The 21,896-nt window shown below is 39.1% G+C and overlaps 2 protein-coding genes across 7 annotated transcripts in view; one reads left to right on the forward strand and one right to left on the reverse strand.

Annotated features, from left to right (window-relative positions):
- TEX10 (testis expressed 10) overlaps positions 1 to 15,110 on the forward strand; it is a 58,732-nt gene extending 43,622 nt beyond the window's left edge. The window contains exons 12-15 of the mRNA XM_047829968.1: positions 6,565 to 6,645; positions 8,598 to 8,779; positions 13,198 to 13,408; positions 14,888 to 15,110. Of these exons, the coding sequence (XP_047685924.1) occupies positions 6,565 to 6,645; positions 8,598 to 8,779; positions 13,198 to 13,408; positions 14,888 to 15,001 (588 nt within the window). The 3' untranslated portion in view covers positions 15,002 to 15,110. The remainder of the gene's footprint in view (positions 1 to 6,564; positions 6,646 to 8,597; positions 8,780 to 13,197; positions 13,409 to 14,887) is intronic.
- Positions 15,111 to 17,130: 2,020 nt separating this feature from the next.
- Positions 17,131 to 21,896, reverse strand: part of INVS (inversin) — a 161,389-nt gene continuing 156,623 nt past the window's right edge. For 5 of the 6 annotated variants that reach the window (XM_047829967.1, XM_047829961.1, XM_047829964.1 and 2 more), the window contains 3 exons: positions 21,311 to 21,540; positions 20,502 to 20,576; positions 17,131 to 17,350 (listed from right to left, as the gene is read on the reverse strand). In XM_047829967.1, the coding sequence (XP_047685923.1) occupies positions 17,199 to 17,350; positions 20,502 to 20,576; positions 21,311 to 21,540 (457 nt within the window). In that variant the 3' untranslated portion in view covers positions 17,131 to 17,198. Of the gene's footprint in view, positions 17,351 to 20,501; positions 20,680 to 21,310; positions 21,541 to 21,896 lie in introns of those variants that run through there. The other variant, XM_047829962.1, reaches the window with a different exon arrangement.

A 21,896-nucleotide genomic window follows, 5' to 3' on the forward strand; every position in this document is an offset into this window, starting at 1 on the left:
TAAAGGAAGAGTTGTATGACCTTCCTGTTAATGATGGAAACTGTAGTTAACAGGGAACGAGCAAAAAGAGAACAGGAATCTCTGTGCAGAGATACCTTTTAGGAATGGAGATTTCTACTCCAGAGCCAATGAAGGGTTTTAAGGTTAATGTTAATTTTCATTTACAAAATATTGATTAGTTATAAAAGAATGTTTTTTAACATGGATAAGCTCAGAATAATAATAATTATAATATATAAATTCAGCTTAAGAAATAACATTTTTGTTTTTGAAACCCCTGTGTCCCTTTCCCTTCAGAGTAACACTGTCTTTAATTTTATCATATTTTTGTTTCTTTACAGTTTTATCGTAATTAGCATGTAACTCCAAACTATATTGTTGAGTTTTACGTGTTTACAAGTGAAACATTTTTTAGTAATTTTCTTTTTATTCAGTGTATTCTTAAAGGTATCTATGTTAATGTGTAAGCAGTAATTCATTGTTTTCGTTGCTATATAGTATTCCATTGCAGTAAGATACCATGATTCATTGCTTTTGTAGTTTGAGTATTTTTAGCATTCCATTTTACCTCTACTTTGGCATATTAGCTATGCCTCTTTGTTTTGTTTTTAGGTGTTTGCTCTTTAACTTAATACAGCCTACCTTCAAACTATACTACTTTATACCATAATATAATGTGTAATGATATGTGAGGTCATTCTTATGTTTTTCTGTATGTAATGGTTTTTTTTCCTCTATATGCTTTTTTCTTCCTACATGTTGTCAAGATAATCTTTTTTATCACTTTCTTCAGCAGTTTGATTGTATTAATTAATGCCTTGGTGTTACTTTCTTAATTTTTTTTTTTTTTAAGCTTGATATTTGCTGAATGTTTTACTAGGTTTATAGTTTATTGTTTTGGGGAAAAAATGTCATTCATTCCTTCAAAAGATGTTTTGGTTCCCTTCTTTGGGACTTAATTTACTTGTATTTTAGACCACTTGACATTGTCCTGTAGACCTTTGAGACTCTTTAACCTTTTTTTGTCATCTCTTGAGAAAGTATGCTGTATCTTCAAGTTCACTGATCTTTCCTGCATTATCTAATGTGCTATTTAAATCTTAAAGATTTTTTTAAAATTAAGATTTCTTTTAGAGCAGTTCTAATTTGACAGAAAAATTGAAGGGAAGGAAAAGGTGTTTCCCCTGTATAATCCCTTCCCCCACATTTGCATAACCTCCCTTATCAACATCCCCCACCAGAGTGGTATATTTGTTATAATTAATGATTCTATGTTGATATAATTACCCAAAGTCCACAATATACATTATGGTTTACTCTTGGTGTTACACATTTTATGGATCTGGACAAATGTATAATGCCACATATCCATCATTATGATCTCATACGAGTGTCTTTACTACCCTGATATCCTCTGTGCTCTGACTGTTCATTCTCCATGTCCCCCAACCCCTGACAACCACAGGTGTTTGTTTGTTTTCACTGTCTGTAGTTTTACCTTTTCCAAAATGTCATACATTTGGGAGTATGCAGTATATTGCCCTTTTTAGATTGGCTTCTTTCACTTCATAATACTCATTTAAGATTCCTCCTTGTTTTTTCGTGGCTTCATAGCTCATTTCTTTTTATTGCTGAATAATATTACATTGGATGTACCAGTTTATCTGTTCACCTGCTGAAGGACATCGTTGTTGCTTCCAAATTTTGATAATTATGCATAAAACTGTGTATATAGGTTTATAAACATCTGTGTGTAGTTTTTGTGTGGACATGTTTTTAACTGCTTTGGGTGAATACCAGGGAGAGCCATTGCTGTATTATATGGTCAGAGTGTGTTTAATTTGTAAGAAATTGTCTTCCAAAGTGGTTATACCATTTTGCAATCTTATCAGCAGTGGATGAGTTTCTGTTGCTCCAGATCCTTGCCAGCATTTGGTGTCAGTGTTTTGAATTCAGGCTATTGTAATAGGTATGTAGCATCTCATTATTTAATTTTGATTTCCTTGATAACCTGTGATGTGGAGCATCTTTTCATATGTTTATTTGCCATGTCTTCTTTGGTGAGGTATCTATTACGGTCTTTGGCCCATTTGTTAATTGCGTTGTTTTCTTTTCGAGTTTTAAGTGCTCTTTGAATATTTTGGTTAACAATCCTTTATCAGATATATTTTTGCAAAGATTTTCTCCCAGTCTATGGCTTGTCTTTTCATATTTTTGACATTATCTTTTGCAGAGAAAAATTTTTTAATTTTAATGAAGTCCAGCTTGTTTCTTTCCTGAATTGTGCCTTCAGTATTGTATCTATAATGTCATCACCATATGTAGGTCGTTTAGGTTTTTCTTCTAAGTCATTACAGTTTTGCATTTTGTATTTTTAAAAAAAAATTTTTTTTTTCAACGTTTATTTATTTTTGGGACAGAGAGAGACAGAGCATGAACGGGGGAGGGGCAGAGAGAGAGGGAGACTCAGAATCGGAAACAGGCTCCAGGCTCTGAGCCATCAGCCCAGAGCCTGACGCGGGGCTCGAACTCACAGACCGCGAGATCGTGACCTGGCTGAAGTCGGACGCTTAACCGACTGCGCCACCCAGGCGCCCCTGCATTTTGTATTTTACATTTAGGTCTGTTATCCACTCTGAGTTAATTTTTGTGAAGAGTCTAGATTCATTTATTTGTAGATGGATTGTTAAAGCACCATTTGTTGAAAAGACTCCATTGTCAAAGATCACTTGACTATGTGGGTCTGTCTTGCTGGGCTCTCTGTTTTGTTCCATTCATCTATTTGTCTATTCTTTAACCAATATTGCAGTGTCTTGATTAGTATAGCTTTACTGTAATTTATGAAGCTGTGTTAATATCAGTCCTTTAACTTTATTCTTTTCCTTTAATATTGTGTTGGCTATTTTGGGTCTTTTTCCTGTTTAAATAAACTTCAAGATCAATTTGTTGATATCCACAAAATGACTTACTGTTTTTTTGTTTTTTATTTTTAATGTTTGTTTATTTTTGAGAGAGCAAGAGCAAGCAGGGGAGGGACAGAGAAGAGGGAGACCTAGAATCCCAAACAGGCCTCACACTGTCAGCACAGAGCCTAATGCAGGGCTCAAGTCCATGAACCGTGAGATCATGACCTGAGCCAAAATCAAGAGTCGGATGCTTAAGTGACTGAGCCACTCAGGCCCCCCTAACTTACTCATGACACTGATAGCAAGAGTAGTATGCACTGGGGCGCCTGCGTGGTTCAGTCAGTTGAGTGTCTGACTCATGTGGCTCAGGTCATGATCTCACAGTTCATGGGTTTGAGCCCTGCATCGGGCTGTGTGCTGACAGTTCAGAGCCTGGAGCCTGCTTGGGATTTTGTGTCTCCCTCTCTCTGTCCCTCCCCTGCTTATTTGTTTTCTCTCTCTCTCTCTCTCTCTCAAAAATAAATAAAATTAAAAAACAAAATAGCATGCACTACCAACTTAACCAGCCAGGTGCCCCCTCAACAGTGTTCTTTTTTAAATTAATTGATTTTTAATTTTAGAGCAGGGGAGAGGGGCAGAGAGAGAATCCTAAGCAGCTGACGCAGGGCTTGATTCCACGACCCTGGAATCATGACCTGAGCTGAAATCAAGAATCAGACCTTCAACTGACTAAGCCACCCAGTACCTCTCAGTAATGTTCTATACACCCCAAATTGTTCATTGTATTTACTTGTAATATCTGTTTTGTTTCCTTCAATTTGGTAAAGTTCCTCAGTCTTTCTTTGTCTTTCATTGACGTCGACACTTTGAAGTACATTGGGACAGTTATTGTGTAAAATTTTCCTCCCATTTGGATTTATGTTCCCCTATGGTTAGATTCAGGCTATATGAATTTGGTAGGAATATGACACAAGTGATGCTGTGGTTTTCTGACTGCATCCTGTCAGGTGATGCATGGTTTTGATTTGTCCCATTAGGTACTCACTTTGATTACTTGATTAAGTGCTGTCTGTCTACTTTTCCACTGTTTACTTTTTCCCCTTTGTAATTAGTAATGATTTATGAGGAGATACTTTGAAACAGTGTTAATGTCCCAGTCATTTTTATTAGTCTATTTATTAGTTTGTGTTAATATGGTTTCCTATTTTATTCAGTGGGTCACTATAGAATATAGTGGTTTCTTTGTTCTTCTGACATATACTCATTTTTTTCTGAGTACGTCTTTACTTCCTTGTACCACAGATTGTTCTAGATTCATACGTGATTTTCACTGTCCCAGCCCTGCAATCAGGTATTTTTCGAAGAGGCCAATTTTCCTTTAAGTGGAGAATGGTATCTTGAAACCAACTTCAGGACTCTGGGTGTGGTCATTGCTTTTGGACCCTGGTGCTCCCAGACTGTCGGTGGACAGAAATCAGGAATTTAACACTACAGGGTTCATTCTAGTTGTCTTCTTTTCCTCTTGTACCTGCCTTTTCTGAAGGTTAAGAACCCTGGTTTCCGTTATACTTAATTTACTTGATCAATTTCTTTGTCCATAATTGATTATCCCTCTCCCATGCAGGCATCTTCTTTTTTTGTTTTTGTTTTTTTTCCCCCATGCTGGCATCTTCACTCCATTTGAACTCTCAACTCTGTGGGGACAGTCTACTTCTATTTATTCATGAATGGCCTTCTCTGGGCCACTGCAGCTCTCCTACCCATTCCAGTGCTGTTTACCTAACTCAGCCCCACCCAGTGGCTTTAGAACTGAATTGTTCAGGAAGGGAAGGGGTGGTGGAAGGGAAGGGATTAAATGGTTATTTATTGGGAATGAGCCCTTATTTTGTTGTTGTTGTTGTTGTTGTTGTTTTAGTTAGTGCTCGTTCATGCATCCATGAGCAGGGTGGGCAGGCCAGAGAGAGAGCTTGCTTGCAAGCAAGCAGAGGACAGTCAGCAGGGGAGAGAGAATCGAAAGCAGGATTTGCTCTGTCAGTGTGGGGCCTGATGTGGGGCTTGAACTCAGGAACCATGAGCTTATGACTTGAGCCGAAACCAAGAGTCAGATGCTCGAGCCACCCAGGCACCCTGAATGGGCCTTCTCAATTGCAATTTACCTTTTATTAATGAAAATATTTACTGCTTGTTTTTGAGTAGGAAGATGGTATTAGAAATATGTTGTTTACATTGTTACTTATAAGCATAGAAGAGAAGAAAAATTGCCATGTGTAAACTCTGGGTGGTATTAATTTACAAGAGGTTTTCCAGGGAAATAATGCATAGAGCTGTTGATTTTTTTCAGAGTTGACTGACCATTCCCTTAAATTTAGCTGGACTGTCCTCTTTCTAGATTGATATTCTTCTTTTCCACCAGTCTTTTCTTTGTCTTTCCAATGTGATTCTTTTCACATATTTCACTTTTGGCACTCCCCTCAGCTTCTGGAATGGTGTAATGAAGTCTCTGAAGGACTTGATGTTGGCTTCCCTCCTCGTGTTTCCTTGAGAACTTAGAAAATTAAAAATACTAAGGATTTGACTCTCACTTCCCTTATGTTTTTCTTCTTTTCCTGTGGACTGTTCTCTTCCTTTTACTTTTGGGGAATAGGAGGCAGTGTTCTATTAATTTGAACAGGGTATTAGTATTTTCTGGATCATAAGTGTTTTTCTATTGTATGTTTTCTCACCAAATGGAAAAAAGGCTTTTCAGTCCTTTGTTCACATCATTCAGATTTTTCTGTTGTAGCACTTATTAATAGAAATAGTCTTTACTTTGGTAGATTGAAGCTACTCTTTTAGGGCTGTGAGAAGAGTTTCTCAGTCTTTCATTCCTGTACCTGGTACCTAATAGGACTAGTTCAGTGCTTAGTAAATGTTTAAATAATGAGTTGTTTGGAAAATTAGCCCATATATGAGATGTGATTGAGTGACCTTTGATACTTGCATCTTCAAAGTCATTATTTTCAAGAAACTAAAATTAGAACTATGTTATGATCCAGTAATTGCACTATTAGGTATTTATCTAAAGGATACAGAAATACAAATTTGAAGGGTTACATGCACCCCAATGTTTATAGCAGCATTATCAATAGCCAAACTATGGAGAGAGCCCAAAAATGTCCATTGACTGGTGAACAGATAAAGAAGATAGGGAAGAGGTGGTATAGATAAACAATGGAATATTACTCAGCCATTAAAAAGAATGGAATCTTTCCATTTGCAATGATGTGGATGGAGCTGGAATGTATTATGCTGAGCAAAATAATCAGAGAAAGACCAATACCATATGATTTCACTCATGTGTGGAATTTAAGAAACAAAACAGATGAACATATGGGAAGGGGGAAGAAAGAGAGAAGAAAACAAACTGCAGGAGATTCTTTAATGATAGAGAACAAACTATGGGTTGTCAGAGGGAGCGTTAGATGTTGTATGTAAGTGATGAATCACTGAATTCTATTCCTGAAACCAGTGTTGCTTTTGTAAACTAAAATTTAAATTAGGAAAAAAAAGTCATTTTTTTTTTAAGTGTCCTGTTGTATATAGGGTGAGTAGGTTAAAAAAAAGTCTATAGAACTGATTTGATCCTGATTTGGTTACTGGTTTTCTCCTTTTCTGACAGACAGTTTGTCACAGTTTATTGGTTATCCCTGCCCGAAGCCAGAGTTTTGACATCCTGCAGAGTGCCATCAGTAAGCATTTGGTAAATATACTTAAAAATTTTTTTTTGTTGCTACTTAAAAAAGCGTAGAGAATCCTTGGTTAAAAGTGGGTTTGCCATAGGCAAGGAGAGAGTGTCTAGACTGAGAAGTCTTGATGTTTTTCTTGGCTGTTACTAATTAATTCTGACCTTGGGAAAATCCCCCTTTTCCAGGACCCTGCTTTCTACATCTGCAATGAAGGGCCTTTAAAAAAAAAAAAAAAAGTTTATTTGGGAGAGAGCACGCACAAGGGAGGGGCAGAGAGAGAATCCCAAGCAAGCCCCGTGCTGTCAGTTCAGAGCCCGACAAGGGGCTTGATCTTACAAACCACAGGATCATGACCTGAGCCAAAATTGAGTCAGATGTTTAACCAATTGAGCCACCCAGGCACCCCTGCAATGAAGGGCTTTAAAATTATACCTCAGGTTCTTCTGACATATAGTGCTTTAATGAACACAAACCTGGTGTTTGTGTATTGGGAATCCAGCATCCAGACTGGGGTCTGATTTCCACCTTGAATATTTGGGTTCTAAACGAGGGATATAGCCTAACAGGTTCAAAGCCTGGCCACTAGAAGCAGCAAGCAAACTTGCGACTGTTTGGTCTTCTGGCTAGTCGGTGTCTCTTGTTCCCAAAAACCTGGGATTTTGCTTTTTAGCTTCCTCCAATGTTTATGTTTAGATTTTTGGCTTATTATAATTATCCTTAGTGCAGAGGAAACTCCCACAGTTTTATCTTTCAGGCACTGTCACTTTTTTGGGTAATTTTATAGGTACATTCCAACCCCCTTTTCTCCTTTAAAATGTTACTTCCCTTGAGTTGGAAGAGTACTGCTTTGAATTTCCAGTGCTCTTTTCTCTCTGTTGTCAAACTTCTAAACTTTATCCCGTGTGTCTCTAAAGATCTCTACCACTTTTCTTTTCACCTCCACTCCAGATATTTATGCCCTCCTTTGACTACATTCATTATTCTAGTAAAAGATTAACATGCCAGTCTTGGGCACTATTTTCAAACAGCCTGATCAGAGCCTGCAGACTTTTTCATGATGACTTAACAGTAGTTTCCAGGAGATTTAAACCATGCATACATAACAGTTGTAAGTTAGAGTCCACCTTAATGACAGATAGTAGAGTCCAGATGAATACACAAACCATGATGTCCCTTATCGGGGTTTTGAGGCAGTGAAGCAGTCAAGTGTTAAGTATAGTAATGTCTTACTCCAGGGTGTTTTACTTAGTCATGTCTGAATGACTAGCTAAATTAAAGGGCAGGGGTAGGCTAATTGTAAAATGAACTTCGGTTTGTACATTTAATTACCTGGGACGGAGGTGGTGCCAGAAATGAGAGTTTTCTAGTCTGAAGAATCTAAAAATCATGGAAATGTGGTTGGTTGTATCAAGATTTGGGGCGGGGGGAGGGTGCATAAAGTAATCCTTTCAAATGATATTTCTGACCATCAGAAATTGTAATGTCTTAAATTTTAGTAGACTCATGGAGGGAAGGCAGTAGATTAGGTTAATAGTATTTCTTGAGTTGGCATGTTTTCAAAGTTATTTAACGTAGTAATTAAATTCTTTTTTTTTTTTTTAAGTTTATTTTGAGAAAGAGAGTGCGTGTGCGCATGCAGGAGAGGGGCAGAGAAGTGGAGGAGAGAAATGCAAGCAGGCTCCATGCTATAAGTGACACAGAGCTCAATCTTACGGTTTGTGAGATCATGACCTGAGCCGAAATCAAGAGTTGGATGCCTACTTGACTGAGCCACCCAGGCACCCCTAGTAATTAAATTCTTAAGGGAAAACAGGACCTTAAGTTGTGGCAGGTTGTGTGTATAATGTATGCACTGTTTTTCAGTAGAAGTGATGTTAGGTTAACTCTCCAGTTAATGGGATTTGTTTTTTTCATGGAGAGAAGGACAGTTGTGAAGAGGTCATTAATCTAATTTTTCTCTTCCTAGGTTGGGCTGACTGTAATTCCTGACAGTACAGCTGGCTGTGTTTTGGGTGTTATCTGTAAGCTCCTGGATCATACGTGTGTACTTAGTGAGACTCTACTACCGTTTCTGGCTTCTTGTTGCTACAGTCTTCTTTATTTTCTGCTCACTTTAGAGAAAGGAGAAGCAGAACATCTAAGAAAAAGGTAATAGTTTTTGTATTCTTCGACTTTAATTTTTTTCTACCTATTCCAGTTTTCCCCACCAAATAAGTAAATAAGAATAAATAAAATCAAAAAAATTTTTAAAGAGGAAAGAGTGAAAGAAAATTAGATTTAATAAATACCCTGAATTGTCTTTCAGAATTTGTATAAACCTTAACTGGATTTCTCTTTATTGTTTCATAAATTCCCTTTGTATTGTAAGAGGATTTCTTAGTTTTTGTTTTTCTTTTAAACTACAAATTTGAAAAGTTAGATGGCATTTTAAAATTTCTTGGGAGCTTTCATTATTAATGTTGCTGTAGGTCTAGCAAGGAAAAAAAAAAATCTACCTTTACAAGAATGCAATCACTAATAAATACAAGCCTTTATTAAAACTTGCCAGAGTAGGGGCGCCTGGGTGGCGCAGTCGGTTGGGCGTCCGACTTCAGCCAGGTCACGATCTTGCGGTTCGTGAGTTCGAGCCCCGCGTCGGGCTCTGGGCTGATGGCTCAGAGCCTGGAGCTGTTTCCGATCCTGCGTCTCCCTCTCTCTCTGCCCCTCCCCCGTTCATGCTCTGTCTCTCTCTGTCCCAAAAATAAATAAACGTTGAAAAAAAAAAAAAAATTTAAAAAAAAAAAAAAAACTAGCCAGAGTAAAAATCTTTAAATTCTTGGATTTAAGGAAATTTCTAAGATATTGGTGTTTATATTAGTACGTTAGCTCTTACATACTATTCATACTAAAGTTCCTAGCATAGTTTGGAACATTTCACTTTAGTTTAAAAAAGTATTCTCATGCTTATGTTCTTATTGGTAATGCCTGTTAAAATTTTGGGGCGCCTGGATGGCTCAGTCAGTTAAGTGTCTGCCTTGGGCTCAGGTCATGATCTCGTGATTTGTGAGTTCAAGCCCCACCTCATGCTCTGTGCTGACAGCTCGGAGCCTGGAGCCTGCTTCGGATTCTGTGACTCCCTCTCTTCTCTGTGTCCCCTCCCCTGCTCATGCTCTGTGTCTGTGTCTCAAAAAATAAATAAACGTTAAAATTTTTTGTAGAAGGTTTTTAAAAAAAATCTAACAGATGAACAAAGATCAGAAAATAAAAATTATTCTATTGCCTGTTAACATTTTAATATTTGTCTTTATAGTTTTAACTTTTATATATCATAAGAATAAACACGTATATAAAGAGTAAGTTTAAACTGAATATCCATTTAACCAACTTCCACGTTCAGAAATAGAACATCATCAACACACTCTCTGTGTAATCTCTAGTTAGATTTCTCTTTTATACCCCCCAGAGATCACTTTTGCATGTTAAATAACAAAAATTCAGCCTGGTACATTTTAAACATCTAATTGGGTTTATTAATTGATTAATTAATTGGGCAGCATCCCATTTAGCAAGTAGAGGGGAACTCTAAAGGACTACAGAATAGGAAAGTTTTTTTTTTTTTTAATTTCTTTTTAACGTTTATTTATTTTTGAGACAGAGACAGAGCATGAATGGGGGAGGGTCAGAGAGAGAGAAGGAAACAGAATCCGAAACGGGCTCCAGGCTCTGAGCTGTCAGCACAGAGCCCAGTGCAGGGCTCGAACCCACGAACTGCAAGATCGTGACCTGAGCCGAAGTCGGACGCTTAACCGACTGAGCCACCCAGGCGCCCCTAGGAAAGTTTTTTAAAGGTAGACAGGGAGTTGAAAGAAGGAAATTATTAGTAAAGAATCCATTGTTGAGGCAGGGAGACTCTCCGGAATCGTAAGGATCTGTCAGTACGTTTTTCCTAGTGCTGATCAAGAAGTTCCCATGTTGACTGGTTAAAGTTTTTTGGGAGGTTGAAACTGCAGTTAGGTATTAAGTCTTGGTTTACTGACTTAGGGCCTTCACCTGAGTGATGCCATTTTGAGTCCATAGGTTTTTTGTTTTTGTTTTTTTTCTTAATGTTTGTTTATTTTTGAGAGAGAGAGAGGAGAGAGAGAGACAGAGACAGAGTGTGAGTGGGGGAAAGGCAGAGACAGAGGGAGACAATCTGAAGTAGGCTCCAGGTTCTGAACTGTCAACCCAGAGCCCGATGTGGGTGGAACGTAACCAACTGTGATACCATGACCTGAGCTGAAGTCAGATGCTTAACTGACTAAGCCACCCAGGTGCCCCTGTAGTTTTCTTGTTAAGTTGCCTTCTAATTAAAAATTTTGTGTGTATCTGTAAACAATATAATTTTTGTTTGGCATATTTTAAGAATATCCTACTGTATGTTTTTGTGATTTGATTGTAACCATTGTTGTCATTCATGTTGATTGAAAAACTGATTTCATTTTTGTTTCTCCATACCAGGGCTAAGCAAACTTTTCTGTAAAGAGTCAGATAATAAAATATTTTAGGTTTTTCGTGCCAGTAAGTCTCTTGTCAGAGCTGTTCAACACTGCCCTGGTAACACAAAAGCAGCAACAGATTACATGTAAATGAATGCATGTGACTGTGTTTCAATAAAACTATTTACAAATATGGGCTCTGAGCACAACTGGCTCCAGTACAGGTGCTCTACAGTATTTTGTCATGTGAATGTACCCCAACTTACCAGTTTTGCTGTCAAAGATCTTTTATATATATATATATATATATATATATATATATATATACACACACACACACACATACATACATACATACATATATACACACACACACATATATATACACACACATATACACACATATATACACATATAAATATGTATATATATACACATATAAATATATATTTATATATACACACATATATACATATAAATATAAATATTCATATGTAACATATAATATATTAGTATAATTGATAATTAATTATGTAATTATATAAGCAATATTAATATTTATATAATATATAATTATATATATAAATATATATACACACACACACACACACACATATATACACTCCTAGGAAAACCTAGGAATGGCTGTTCGTACGGTATTTCTTCTGTTGCTTGTGGTACACAGGTCTCTTGTATTTCTCTTTGGCTTGACAGTTTTCTTTAATTGTGTTGTGTGAAGGTGGAGTACTAAACTTTATTGATCCATTCACTGTACTTATATTTAGTATTATGTAGAATCCATGAGCCTTTTTAGCACAGTTTTGATCAGCAGTCCACTCAAGTTAAAGTAGACAATATATTGGGTCATTACAGGAGTAACTCATAAAATAAAACCCAAGGGCTAGGAATTTTGGAGGCAGGAATTGAAACCCATCAGGAACCAAAGTGTTTTCTCTACTTTTTCTTCTGGATTGTGTAGTCTTTATCTCTGTGCCTTTGCCTCATTATTAGCTATGTCTGCAGACTGGCTTTTTTCTCCTTGTACGTGGCTATCCTAGCCTGGCTGTGCATGAGTCAATACTCCAAATAAAGTCTCCAAAAAGAGGATCTGGTTGGCTTAGAATGGAGTCAGTATCCACCTTTGATGGAGATGCTGCATGATGGAGTTGGGGAGGTTGATCAGATTGTGAAAGGGTTGCTGCTTCCACATCTAGAGGTAGTCAGATTCTCTTTGAAGGATCTGGGGACCACTCCTAATATGAAAACTGTAACAGACTAAGGTCAGAGCCTTTAGCAGTCAGTGGATTCTTTGTCCAAAGGGTATTGCTCCATTTAATGTGGTTGGCTACAAGTCCATTTACCTTCATCATAAAACGTTTTTGTTCTGCCCTATAGTGAAACCAAGGGAATGGTGCTTACTACAATTAGGATTTACCGTTTCTGGCCTTTCATAATCTAGTAACATGGTAGCAGTCCACTGACTGGCTTCTTTTCTGAAATCCATTTTGGTTCCTTGTGAATACATCTTTCTCTGCATATCTGCCCTGTTTAAAACATTGAAGAGGCTCAGAATCCAGGGCACAGCATTAAAATTTCATGAAGTTTGTTTTTGTTTTTAAATAAACTACTTTCAAAGTGGGGCTTGAATTCATGACCCCAAGATCAAGAGTCGCATGCCCTACTGACTGAGCCAGGCATCCCAAGTTTTTCTTCTTTCTACCAGTGGGATATTCTGATTTTACCAGTGGGATTTTTGATGGTATGATAGTTGAATAATGTTCAGTGGTAGAAAACAGTATGCATATGTAGATTATTGTATTCTTTGGCTAATTCTGTGTTATATATGATCACCAGAGCTTTAAGAATGTCCTGGTAAGCCCAGGAAAGTGTTGATTACTAGGCTTCCTGGAACTTACCAAGTAGGGGAGAACAGCTGATTCTTCATTGGATTTGCTTATTCAGCTGTGACGAAACCCAGTTGTTAGTTTTGATTTGTGGGGTTTTATCAGAAAACACCACATTTCTTAAAAGGACATTTTCAGTTTTGGAAAATACAGAAAGGGTACTTCTGTGTGTGTTGGCTCACTGGCTCACTTTTGTCTGTTACTGTAGGGACAAGCTGTGGGGGGTCTGTGTCTCCATCCTGGCTCTCCTGCCTCGAGTCCTCAGGTTGATGCTGCAGAGCCTGCGGGTAAACAGAGCTGGACCTGAGGAGCTGCCTGTTGTGGGCCAGCTGCTTCGCCTGCTGCTTCAGCATGCACCCCTCAGGACTCATATGTTAACCAATGCCATCTTGGTGCAGCAGATCATCAAGAATATCACGGTAAGCATGGAACAGGGCTTTGTATTATTACTAGAAAAGGGATTCATGAGGAGGGCATGGGTGGGGTTCTCTGGGGAGGCTAGGCCTCCAGTGCATTGATTGACTCCTGGAAAGAAGCCCACTGTGGTGATTTCCCAGGTTTTCCCCTGCTGACTAGCACCTGTCACTTAGCCAGAGGGAGGTCTTTGATCCAGAGTCAGTAATAAAAGGCTTAAAATATTCAAATTGAATTGGTCACAGGCAGCTTAGAAAAGGTACAGAGCATCAGAATCACTCCTACCAGGATTCTGGTACAGACTCTTGATTAACTGTGCTTATTCAGCATGTTTTTAAACCTGAGTTGTTTAAAAAAAATTTTTTTTGATGTTTATTCATTTTTGAAAGACAGAAACAGAGCACAAGCAGGGGTGGGGCAGAGAGAGGGGGACACAGAATCTGAAGCAGGCTCCAGGCTCAGAGCTGTCAGCACAGAGCCCGACGTGGGGCTTGAACTCAAGAACTGTGAGATCGTGACCAGAGCCAAAGCCCGACGTGCAACTGACTGAGCCACCCAGGGGCCCCTAAGCTAAGTTGTTTTACTTAGCTGTAGGAATAGCAACTTCATTGAGTTTTGGTAACCATAGAGTGAGATCATTCAGGTAAAGTTTTTACCTGAAACTGACATTAAGTGCTCAACAAATGTTAGTTGTCACTGAAAACATTTAGCAGGAATAGGCTTACGGCCAGTTCCTAGTCACTTAGTTCACTGGAGAATAAGAGGAAGTTAAGAAGTTGCAGGCTTCTGCTTTGTGTAATGGCTGGTTCTGCATTCATCTGTATCTGTTTTGCAGGGGCAGCTCTGTCTAGGATTCCTTTGGTGTTTTGGTTTGGAAGAGTTAGAGGTTTTTTTCTATAGGTATTTGGGGGTTTATTAGTTGATACCTGTAGTAGTACTTCAGAGTAATAGAGCTTATACGTGTATATAACACAAGTTCACGTTCTGAGTATTCTCAGTAGGCTTGTAGAAATAATGAAAGAAGCAGCAGAATAATTCAGAAATAGAAGGGAAGAAAAGGCAAGAATTTGGATTGTTCAGAGGTTAGAGAATCAGCTCACCTCTATAAGGAAGAGAATGACAGATTGTCAGTCGGCCTTGCAGAATTATTCTCAGTTGATGTTAATGCAAAGATTGTGAGACTCGAGCATACCAAGGGGAAGTCCAGAGTGTGGAGATGGTTGATGGTGAAATGTCATTAGTTCCTGGCAATATTTGAGAAGGAACAGATGAAACGAGAAACTGGTAGCACCTGTACTTGAGGTTGTACCCGGGAATTTTCACTACCTGTGGTAATGCCCAATTAACAAATATCCTGTGGTGATTGATAAATGGAGGAGATAGGATTGCGGTGGTTCTGAGATCTCGTTTGGGTGTGAAAGATACTGTCAGGTAGCATAACAACTTTGATATAATTCTCAAATTACTTTTGTTTTTCTCTGCAGACATTGAAGACTGGAGGTATTCAAGAACAGTGGCTTACAGACTTACATTATTGCTTCAATGTGTATATCACTGGGCATCCCCAGGGGCCCACTGCATTGAGTACAGTGTATTGAGTACAGTAAGAGGCACCATGGTACCTCCTGTTTGAAATTGTTTATTCACGTCTATCTAATTTTGAAGAGAAACTGATGTAATGTTTGTCATTAAAGCTGAACTTTTAAAGAAGTTGTTTATGAACCTTCCTTTGCACTAAGGTAGGAAAATAACACAGGCTGGCTTCTTGGACCAGGACATTATACTTGGTCACAGGTGGGTAGAGTATTTTGCATTTCATAGAAACTAAGTATTTACAAAATATGGAATGATACAGTACCTTCTGTTATTTACCAAGAACGAATCTTTGTGGTCTCAGTTCTAGTTCATTCAGACAGCAACAGAAACCAATTTTTTATTTGGGAATGGTTGCCTTTATCCATCATGACATTCAGCTCCTCACTGTGGAGTTGTGTTATTTACAGAGGTTTTCTAGCTCCTTCTGCAGGAGCAAGATTTGAAGATAGTACTACGGTTGTTTGAGGTTTTCCTCAAATGGTACTTGGTTTGATTTAGATAATTCTTCTTTCAAAATTACTTTCTACTAATGACCATTATAATTTTTAAAATTATAAGCCATATATAGTGATTTATGCTGACACCCACACCCCCAGTCAAAAAATCCATGTATAACATTTGACTACCCCAAAATTTTACTACTAATAGCCTACTGTTGACCAGAGGCCTTACTGATAATCAATTTACACATATTTTTTTCTGAGAGCGGGGAAAGGGAAGAGGGAGAGAGAGAATCTTCTAAGCATGCTCCACGCTCAGCGTGGAGCCCAACACAAGGCTCAATCTCATGACTGGGAGATCATGACCTGAGCTGAAGTCAAGACTCAGACGCTTAACCAACTGAGCCACCCAGGCACCTCTACACCTATTTTGTATACGTATTATATACGTAATTCTTAAATAAAGCAAGCTAGAGAAAAGAACACATTTGCAGTACCATGGCTATATTTATTGATACTATATACATTTATTGGAAAAAAATCCATGTTAAGAGGACCCACACAAACCTGGTTGTTCAAGGATTAACTATTTTCATAATTATGAAATAATTAGCAAATTGTAACAAAAATCAAGGTAACTAACACTTTATTGCTGCTTATCTCTACCTGTCAGGACGGGTGGCAATAATCTTAAGAAAATGGAAATGCTCCTACTACAAATATTTGGGCCTAACATGCCACTGTTTATGCCTTCTGTCTACATTCCTATGGTAGCTTTGCTCTTAAAAATGTGAAAAAACTGGGGCACTTGGGTGGCTCGGTTGAGTATCCGACTTCGGCTAAGGTCATGATCTTGGAGCTTGTGAGGTTGAGCCCCGAATCAAGCTTGCTTTCTGCGCAGAGCCTGCTTCCAATCCTCTGTCCCTTCCTCCCACTCCACTCCCACCCCTTTCCCTGCTTACGCTCTCTCTCAAAAACAATTTTTTTTTTATTTTTGAGAAGAGAGAGAATCCAAAGGGGAGGAACAGAGAGAGGGAGACACAGAATCCAAAGCAGGCTCCAGGCTCTGAGCTGTCAGAACAGGGGGCTCGAACCCATGAACCATGAGTTCATGACCTGAGCTGAAGTTGGATGCTTAATCGACTGAGCCACCCAGGCACCCCAAATATAAATAAAACTTTTTAAAAAATGTGAAAAAGCCTATAACCACTGAAATTTATGCCAGGTGTTCTTATAGCTTGAATGTATGTAGGTTTAGCAGTTTTCCCTGCCAATAGGAATGGCATTTTGACCAGCTTGCTCACCTATAGGTCAGGCAGAAAATAACAAGTGAATTGGTAGGTTATGCATGAATGGTCTGGTCCAACTGATAAAAATGGCTGCTATAGGACAGGCTCTTCCCCCTCTCATGTAGGTTCTTCCCTGGAGCCAAAAAACCAGGCTTGCATCAGCTGGCTGGCAGAAATCTCATGTTAGTGCGCATGTTCTTAGTGTGGCTTAGACGTTACTGTTAATTATGTGTTCTACTTTATAGCTGTACTGACTGAAGTAAGGGCAGACAGCTAGGAAGTTTTGCACGGGTATAGTCTACTGTGGTGGTTGTAGCACAGGCTAACAGTGCTGTATAAGAGCAGAAAGAAAACATCCTGACATTGTCATTCAGTTGTTACCATGTTTTCAGGCTAATAAGGCTTGAGGCATGAATATTAAAGTTTTCTCAAGATGGAAAAGTTAATCAGCAGAGAATTAGAACTCTGCACTAGCTATTCCAGTTCCCCCGGACACGGTCTTCCTCCACAGGTGGTCGAAGCTTTGTTTTGGTTTTTGATTGAGTAGCTGATTGCAGGTTATAAGAAAAATTCTTTGATCTTCCACTATTCTCAAGGAGGTGTATACACTGCAAGTTGCTCACTGTTAAAAGCAAATACCAGAGAGATATTTGTTATTTTTAATACTGAAAAGTTCATTGCTGGTGAGGTAAGGGGTTTAGATATGGACTATCCAGGGAGCTAGGAAGGTGACAGCCAGTTTGTTGTAGAGACAGGTGACTTACCAACCTTGCATTTTACATCATCCTCCAAGATATAGGACATTTTTAAAGATTGAGAGTGAAAGCACAAGTGGGGAAGGTGCAGAGAGAGGAAGAGAGAGAATCCCAAGCAGGCTCTGCACTATCAGTGCAGAGACTGACTCAGAGCTTGGACTCATGAACTATGAGGCAGTGACCTGAGCCGAAGTTGGACACTTCCACCCAGGTACCCTGATACCTGACAGCTCTTGAAGAACCTTGACTGGGAGAGGCCAGGTACTTGAGCTGGGACTGGGACCTAGGTCTTCAGTCTGTCTAGAATAACTGGTATAGCTTTCTTTATGTAGGTCATACATAACACAAACACATATACACATGTATTTCTCAACTTGCCATGTACCACACACTAGGCTATATAGTACATTCTAGAAAACCATTTCATTTGAAAATTTACTATCTTCAAGGATGACAGACTGATAGGCATATCAACCTTGAAATGGGTATTTTTAGGCCTTTTTATGACTTTGAAGTTACTTATAGGATGAAAACTTTTAAGATGTCACAGTTGGAAAACAGTGATGTATTCAACCCTCTTGCTGAGGCCAAATTGTTCTGTTTTTCCTCTCTCTGTGGAGCAAAGGAGCAAACATGAAAGGTGAGTAGTTTCAGAAAGTTACAAACATGTCTTACTTTTTCTCTCCTGGTTTTATTATGGTTATTTAAAGTGAACTACTGATACTGAATTCTGTTTCTGGCTGCCTTTACTGTATCAAGTCTTGAGTTATCTGTATACCCATCTGTAGATGGGCAGGAATATTCTGCATTCATACAAAGGGGTTATCATTAGTAGTAATAACTTGAGCCATGGTTATTCCATTCATTGGAATGGGCTTTTTAAAGGTAGTTCTTTTATATTTAAAAAGAAGGGCTCCCAAATTTAGGAGTGTGAGCCCAAGCAAGGGAGAGAGGCAGAAGGGAGTGGTGGGGGGGGCGGGTAGAGAATGAATAAATCTCAAGCAGGCTTCCATGCTCACCACAGAGCTTAACAAAGGGCTTGATCTCACTACCATGAGATCATGACCTGAGCCGAAATCCAGAGTCAGATGCTTAACTGACTGAGCCACCCAGGTGCACCCTGGAGGTTATATATTTATATACATATATAAGTTCTATGTATATGCTCTCTGACCAATACTATGCTGCTATTTTGTGGGTGGTATACGGGGGTTGCTGTTGAAGGACTAGAGAAAACAGGGATTGTGGAGTCTCCCAAATGCATGTAGAGAAACACAGGCCAAGGAGGCTATATACTTTCCTATATCCAGCTCACTTTCTGCTTCCTCTTTAAAGAGGTAAAGGCACTACTAAAGCCTCTCCTATGCTGGAAGTTGGGAGCAACAATCCTTGCTTAAGTATTTGAGCACCTACTGTGTGCCAAATAATTTCCTAAAAGTGAATAGGACAGTGAGCAAATCAGAAGATCCTTAACCCCATGGAATTCTCAAAGCAAAAAAATGAACTAACATTTTTATTCATGGAGAAGACCAAAATTAATGTTCTCTTTTTGGTTCAGTTGGGCACAACTGACACACAGAAATTTCTGCAATGTGGAATCACAGATGCCCATTTCCATGGAAACTATTTATAGATGCTTTCTGTATGAAACATATAGGCTCCAGCTACACTAATTAGCAGCTCTGATAATCAGCTCACTGGATAGTGCCTTAATGTATATGTGTAGACTTAACAAAACCTTGTGTTCCCCCATTTAGGGTTAGGAAAAGATTCTCTTAAGACCTTGTCTGTTTTCAAGCCACTTAGAATTACATGTGTAAGACAAACAAGCTACTTGTTCATGTGAAATCCCAAAAAACCACTAAGTATATTTGAGTTTGTTTATTTGTCCCTTAACTGTGAACCCTTTGACTAAAAACCTTTTGTGTTTCTAAACACCTCATTTTTATGATTTCTGATGGTCTCAAGAGAAAAATCCAGGACTAAGTAAAAAAAAATGTTTTATTTAAATGCTACTTTTCTGGTAGTTCTGACCATTGTTTTTGAAACTAATTTTCAATTCAAGTAGAACAAAAGCTTTTTTTTTTTTTTTTTAAACATGGAAAGTTTCAAAGGAATTAAGGCCCACAGTTGTAACTACCCTATCCGCTACTCCCTGATCAGCCTGCCTATATTACATGAGTTGCCCAACCCATATTAAAGATTGGGCAGTAATTACACTGTCCCCTACCTCCAGGTTCTCCCCCCCCCCACCCAATCAAAAACTAAATGAATGTTAAAGTTCACACTGACAGTCATTGTTCACCTTCCAGCTGCACTCTATTCCTGCAGGATGACTGGATCAGCAAGGGTGGGGTGGGGGGAGCGTGTTGCCATAGCCACCCATGAACAACACTGGATCTGGCATTAACTGCTGACAGCACTGAACTTATCACCCAGATTTAATGCTGGTGTGAATGAAGGGGGCCCAGAGTAAAATACTCTTGTCTTGCGGCTGAAAAGAAAGTTCCCTGAGCATGAGTGAAATTGTGCACGGTGAAGCCTGAGCAGGACGTGTTATTAAATATTACATGTCCCCTTCATGGGCCGTGAAAGGCAAAGGCCAGAATTTGTGGTTAAGGAACCTCTCAAGTTTGGGAAGGAGATGAAGAATCTTAATGTGAAATCAATACAGAACAAGAATTCCCAAGGTATTACTTTGAAGAATGACAGTATTTTCATTTTCCCCCTTCATGTGAACAAGTATGTAAAAGTACCATTTATTGTCTCTACTGGAGGTAATGTTAACAATAACTTGTGGTTGTGAAAATAACTTGGCGGTTAGGGAGGCATGTTGATTGCAGTAATAATTCCACGAAAGGGGAATGAAAAACATGTACACCTCAAAGGAAATGACCATTGGAAATCCCTAGCAATCTCTGTCCTCCTGTCTTCCATCTTTGAGGATGAAACAAAAAAGGCAAATGCTTCCCCACATTGTCTTCCCAATCTGCTTTGCCAGTGCAGTGGCTACCTTACCTGAATTGAGACGCAGCACAGGATGGGCTTTGGAAGATCTTGTGGGATGAGGAACTTTCCCTTCTTGAGAACAACCTGAAATCAACCAACAGTGACTATTCCTCTCTGACCAAGGTTAGCCGTGGCCTCACCAAGTTCTAAGTTCCTTTTTGAGGTAAAGGCTTGAGCTTGTTGATATCTGCCAAGAGAAATTAAGTATGGTGTGGAAATACCATGTAGGCCCAGAGTAAAGTCCTGAGATTTTGCTGCCTGGGCTGCAGATCTATTTCTCAAGTGCCTTGGCTCAACTTTTTTCTTTTGGGGAGCTATCTAGGCCTCTTCTCTGCTGAGTTTATTTGAATGGGTTCTTTCCAGAGCTGAAAATGTTCCAATTTAAAGCAATTCATCTGCTGAGCAAGTATTTACTATTGTGCGTGGGTCTGGGGCATTCCCACAGATGGGCAGCCCTGTACTATTTTAGCATAAGGAAGGTCAAAGTGAGGCAGGCAAGGTGTTCCTGCTTCTGGAGCCCTCCAAATGGGTAATATAAGGGGAGGACCCAAGCAGTGGTCTGGAGGGGTTTAAAGGGTAATGAAGGCCAGCAGAAGACCTCTTGATTGAGATGCCAGAATGCATCATCAAACCAGTTCTGAGCTAGAATTGCTGGAGGGAAGGCATTAAATGTGTGTTGAAAATTCTCTTTGTTCTTGGAAGTAAAGTTCCTATCTGAATGGAGGTTTGCCCAGTGTAATTAAATCCCATTTCAGATTCTGATGCAACACTCTGGGGGTGCTTGTTGTCAACTACAACGTGCCCAGAAGGACATTTACCGTAGATTTGCTTGAGTACTAAGTGTCTGGTGGACTTTGTGCCTGAGCTGCCCTTGGATGGACTCTTCGTGGTCCTGCTTACTGCAGTGGTCTTTGGGGGGGTTAGTTCCAGTTCTTTCCTCCAAACTTGGAGCAGCAATGCCAGGCACTCTCGGTTCCATCTGTCCACATCTCTGGTTCCAAGCTGCTTCATGTGCAGAAGGTGGGACAGGTGCTTCCTAAGCTGGTAGCTGGTGAGGTCAGAAGAGAGGAGAGACTTTAAGATCACAATACTGAGAAAAGAAAGTTTCCTTAGGGTTCCTAGAAGCTATAGGTATAGTTTGCTGAACTGGGAGATTCATTTAAGCTCCCATCCCTAATTTACAGTGGCAGTAGGTTTAATGTTGAAAAAAAAAAAAAATCATTGATTTAAAAAAATAAACAGTTCCTGAACTAGGAATCAGATGAATCTGCCCTCGGGGTGGGTTGGGCTAATGTGTAAATAAATGAGAAGTACTATGTAAAACCGAGGAGCTAGATTGCATGAGATCATGTGAGACTGATAATTCCTGGGGGTCTGGTAAGGCTTTATAAGGCTGATACTTGT

Source organism: Prionailurus viverrinus, chromosome D4 (genome assembly GCF_022837055.1).
Source record: "Prionailurus viverrinus isolate Anna chromosome D4, UM_Priviv_1.0, whole genome shotgun sequence".
NCBI lineage: Eukaryota > Metazoa > Chordata > Mammalia > Carnivora > Felidae > Prionailurus > Prionailurus viverrinus.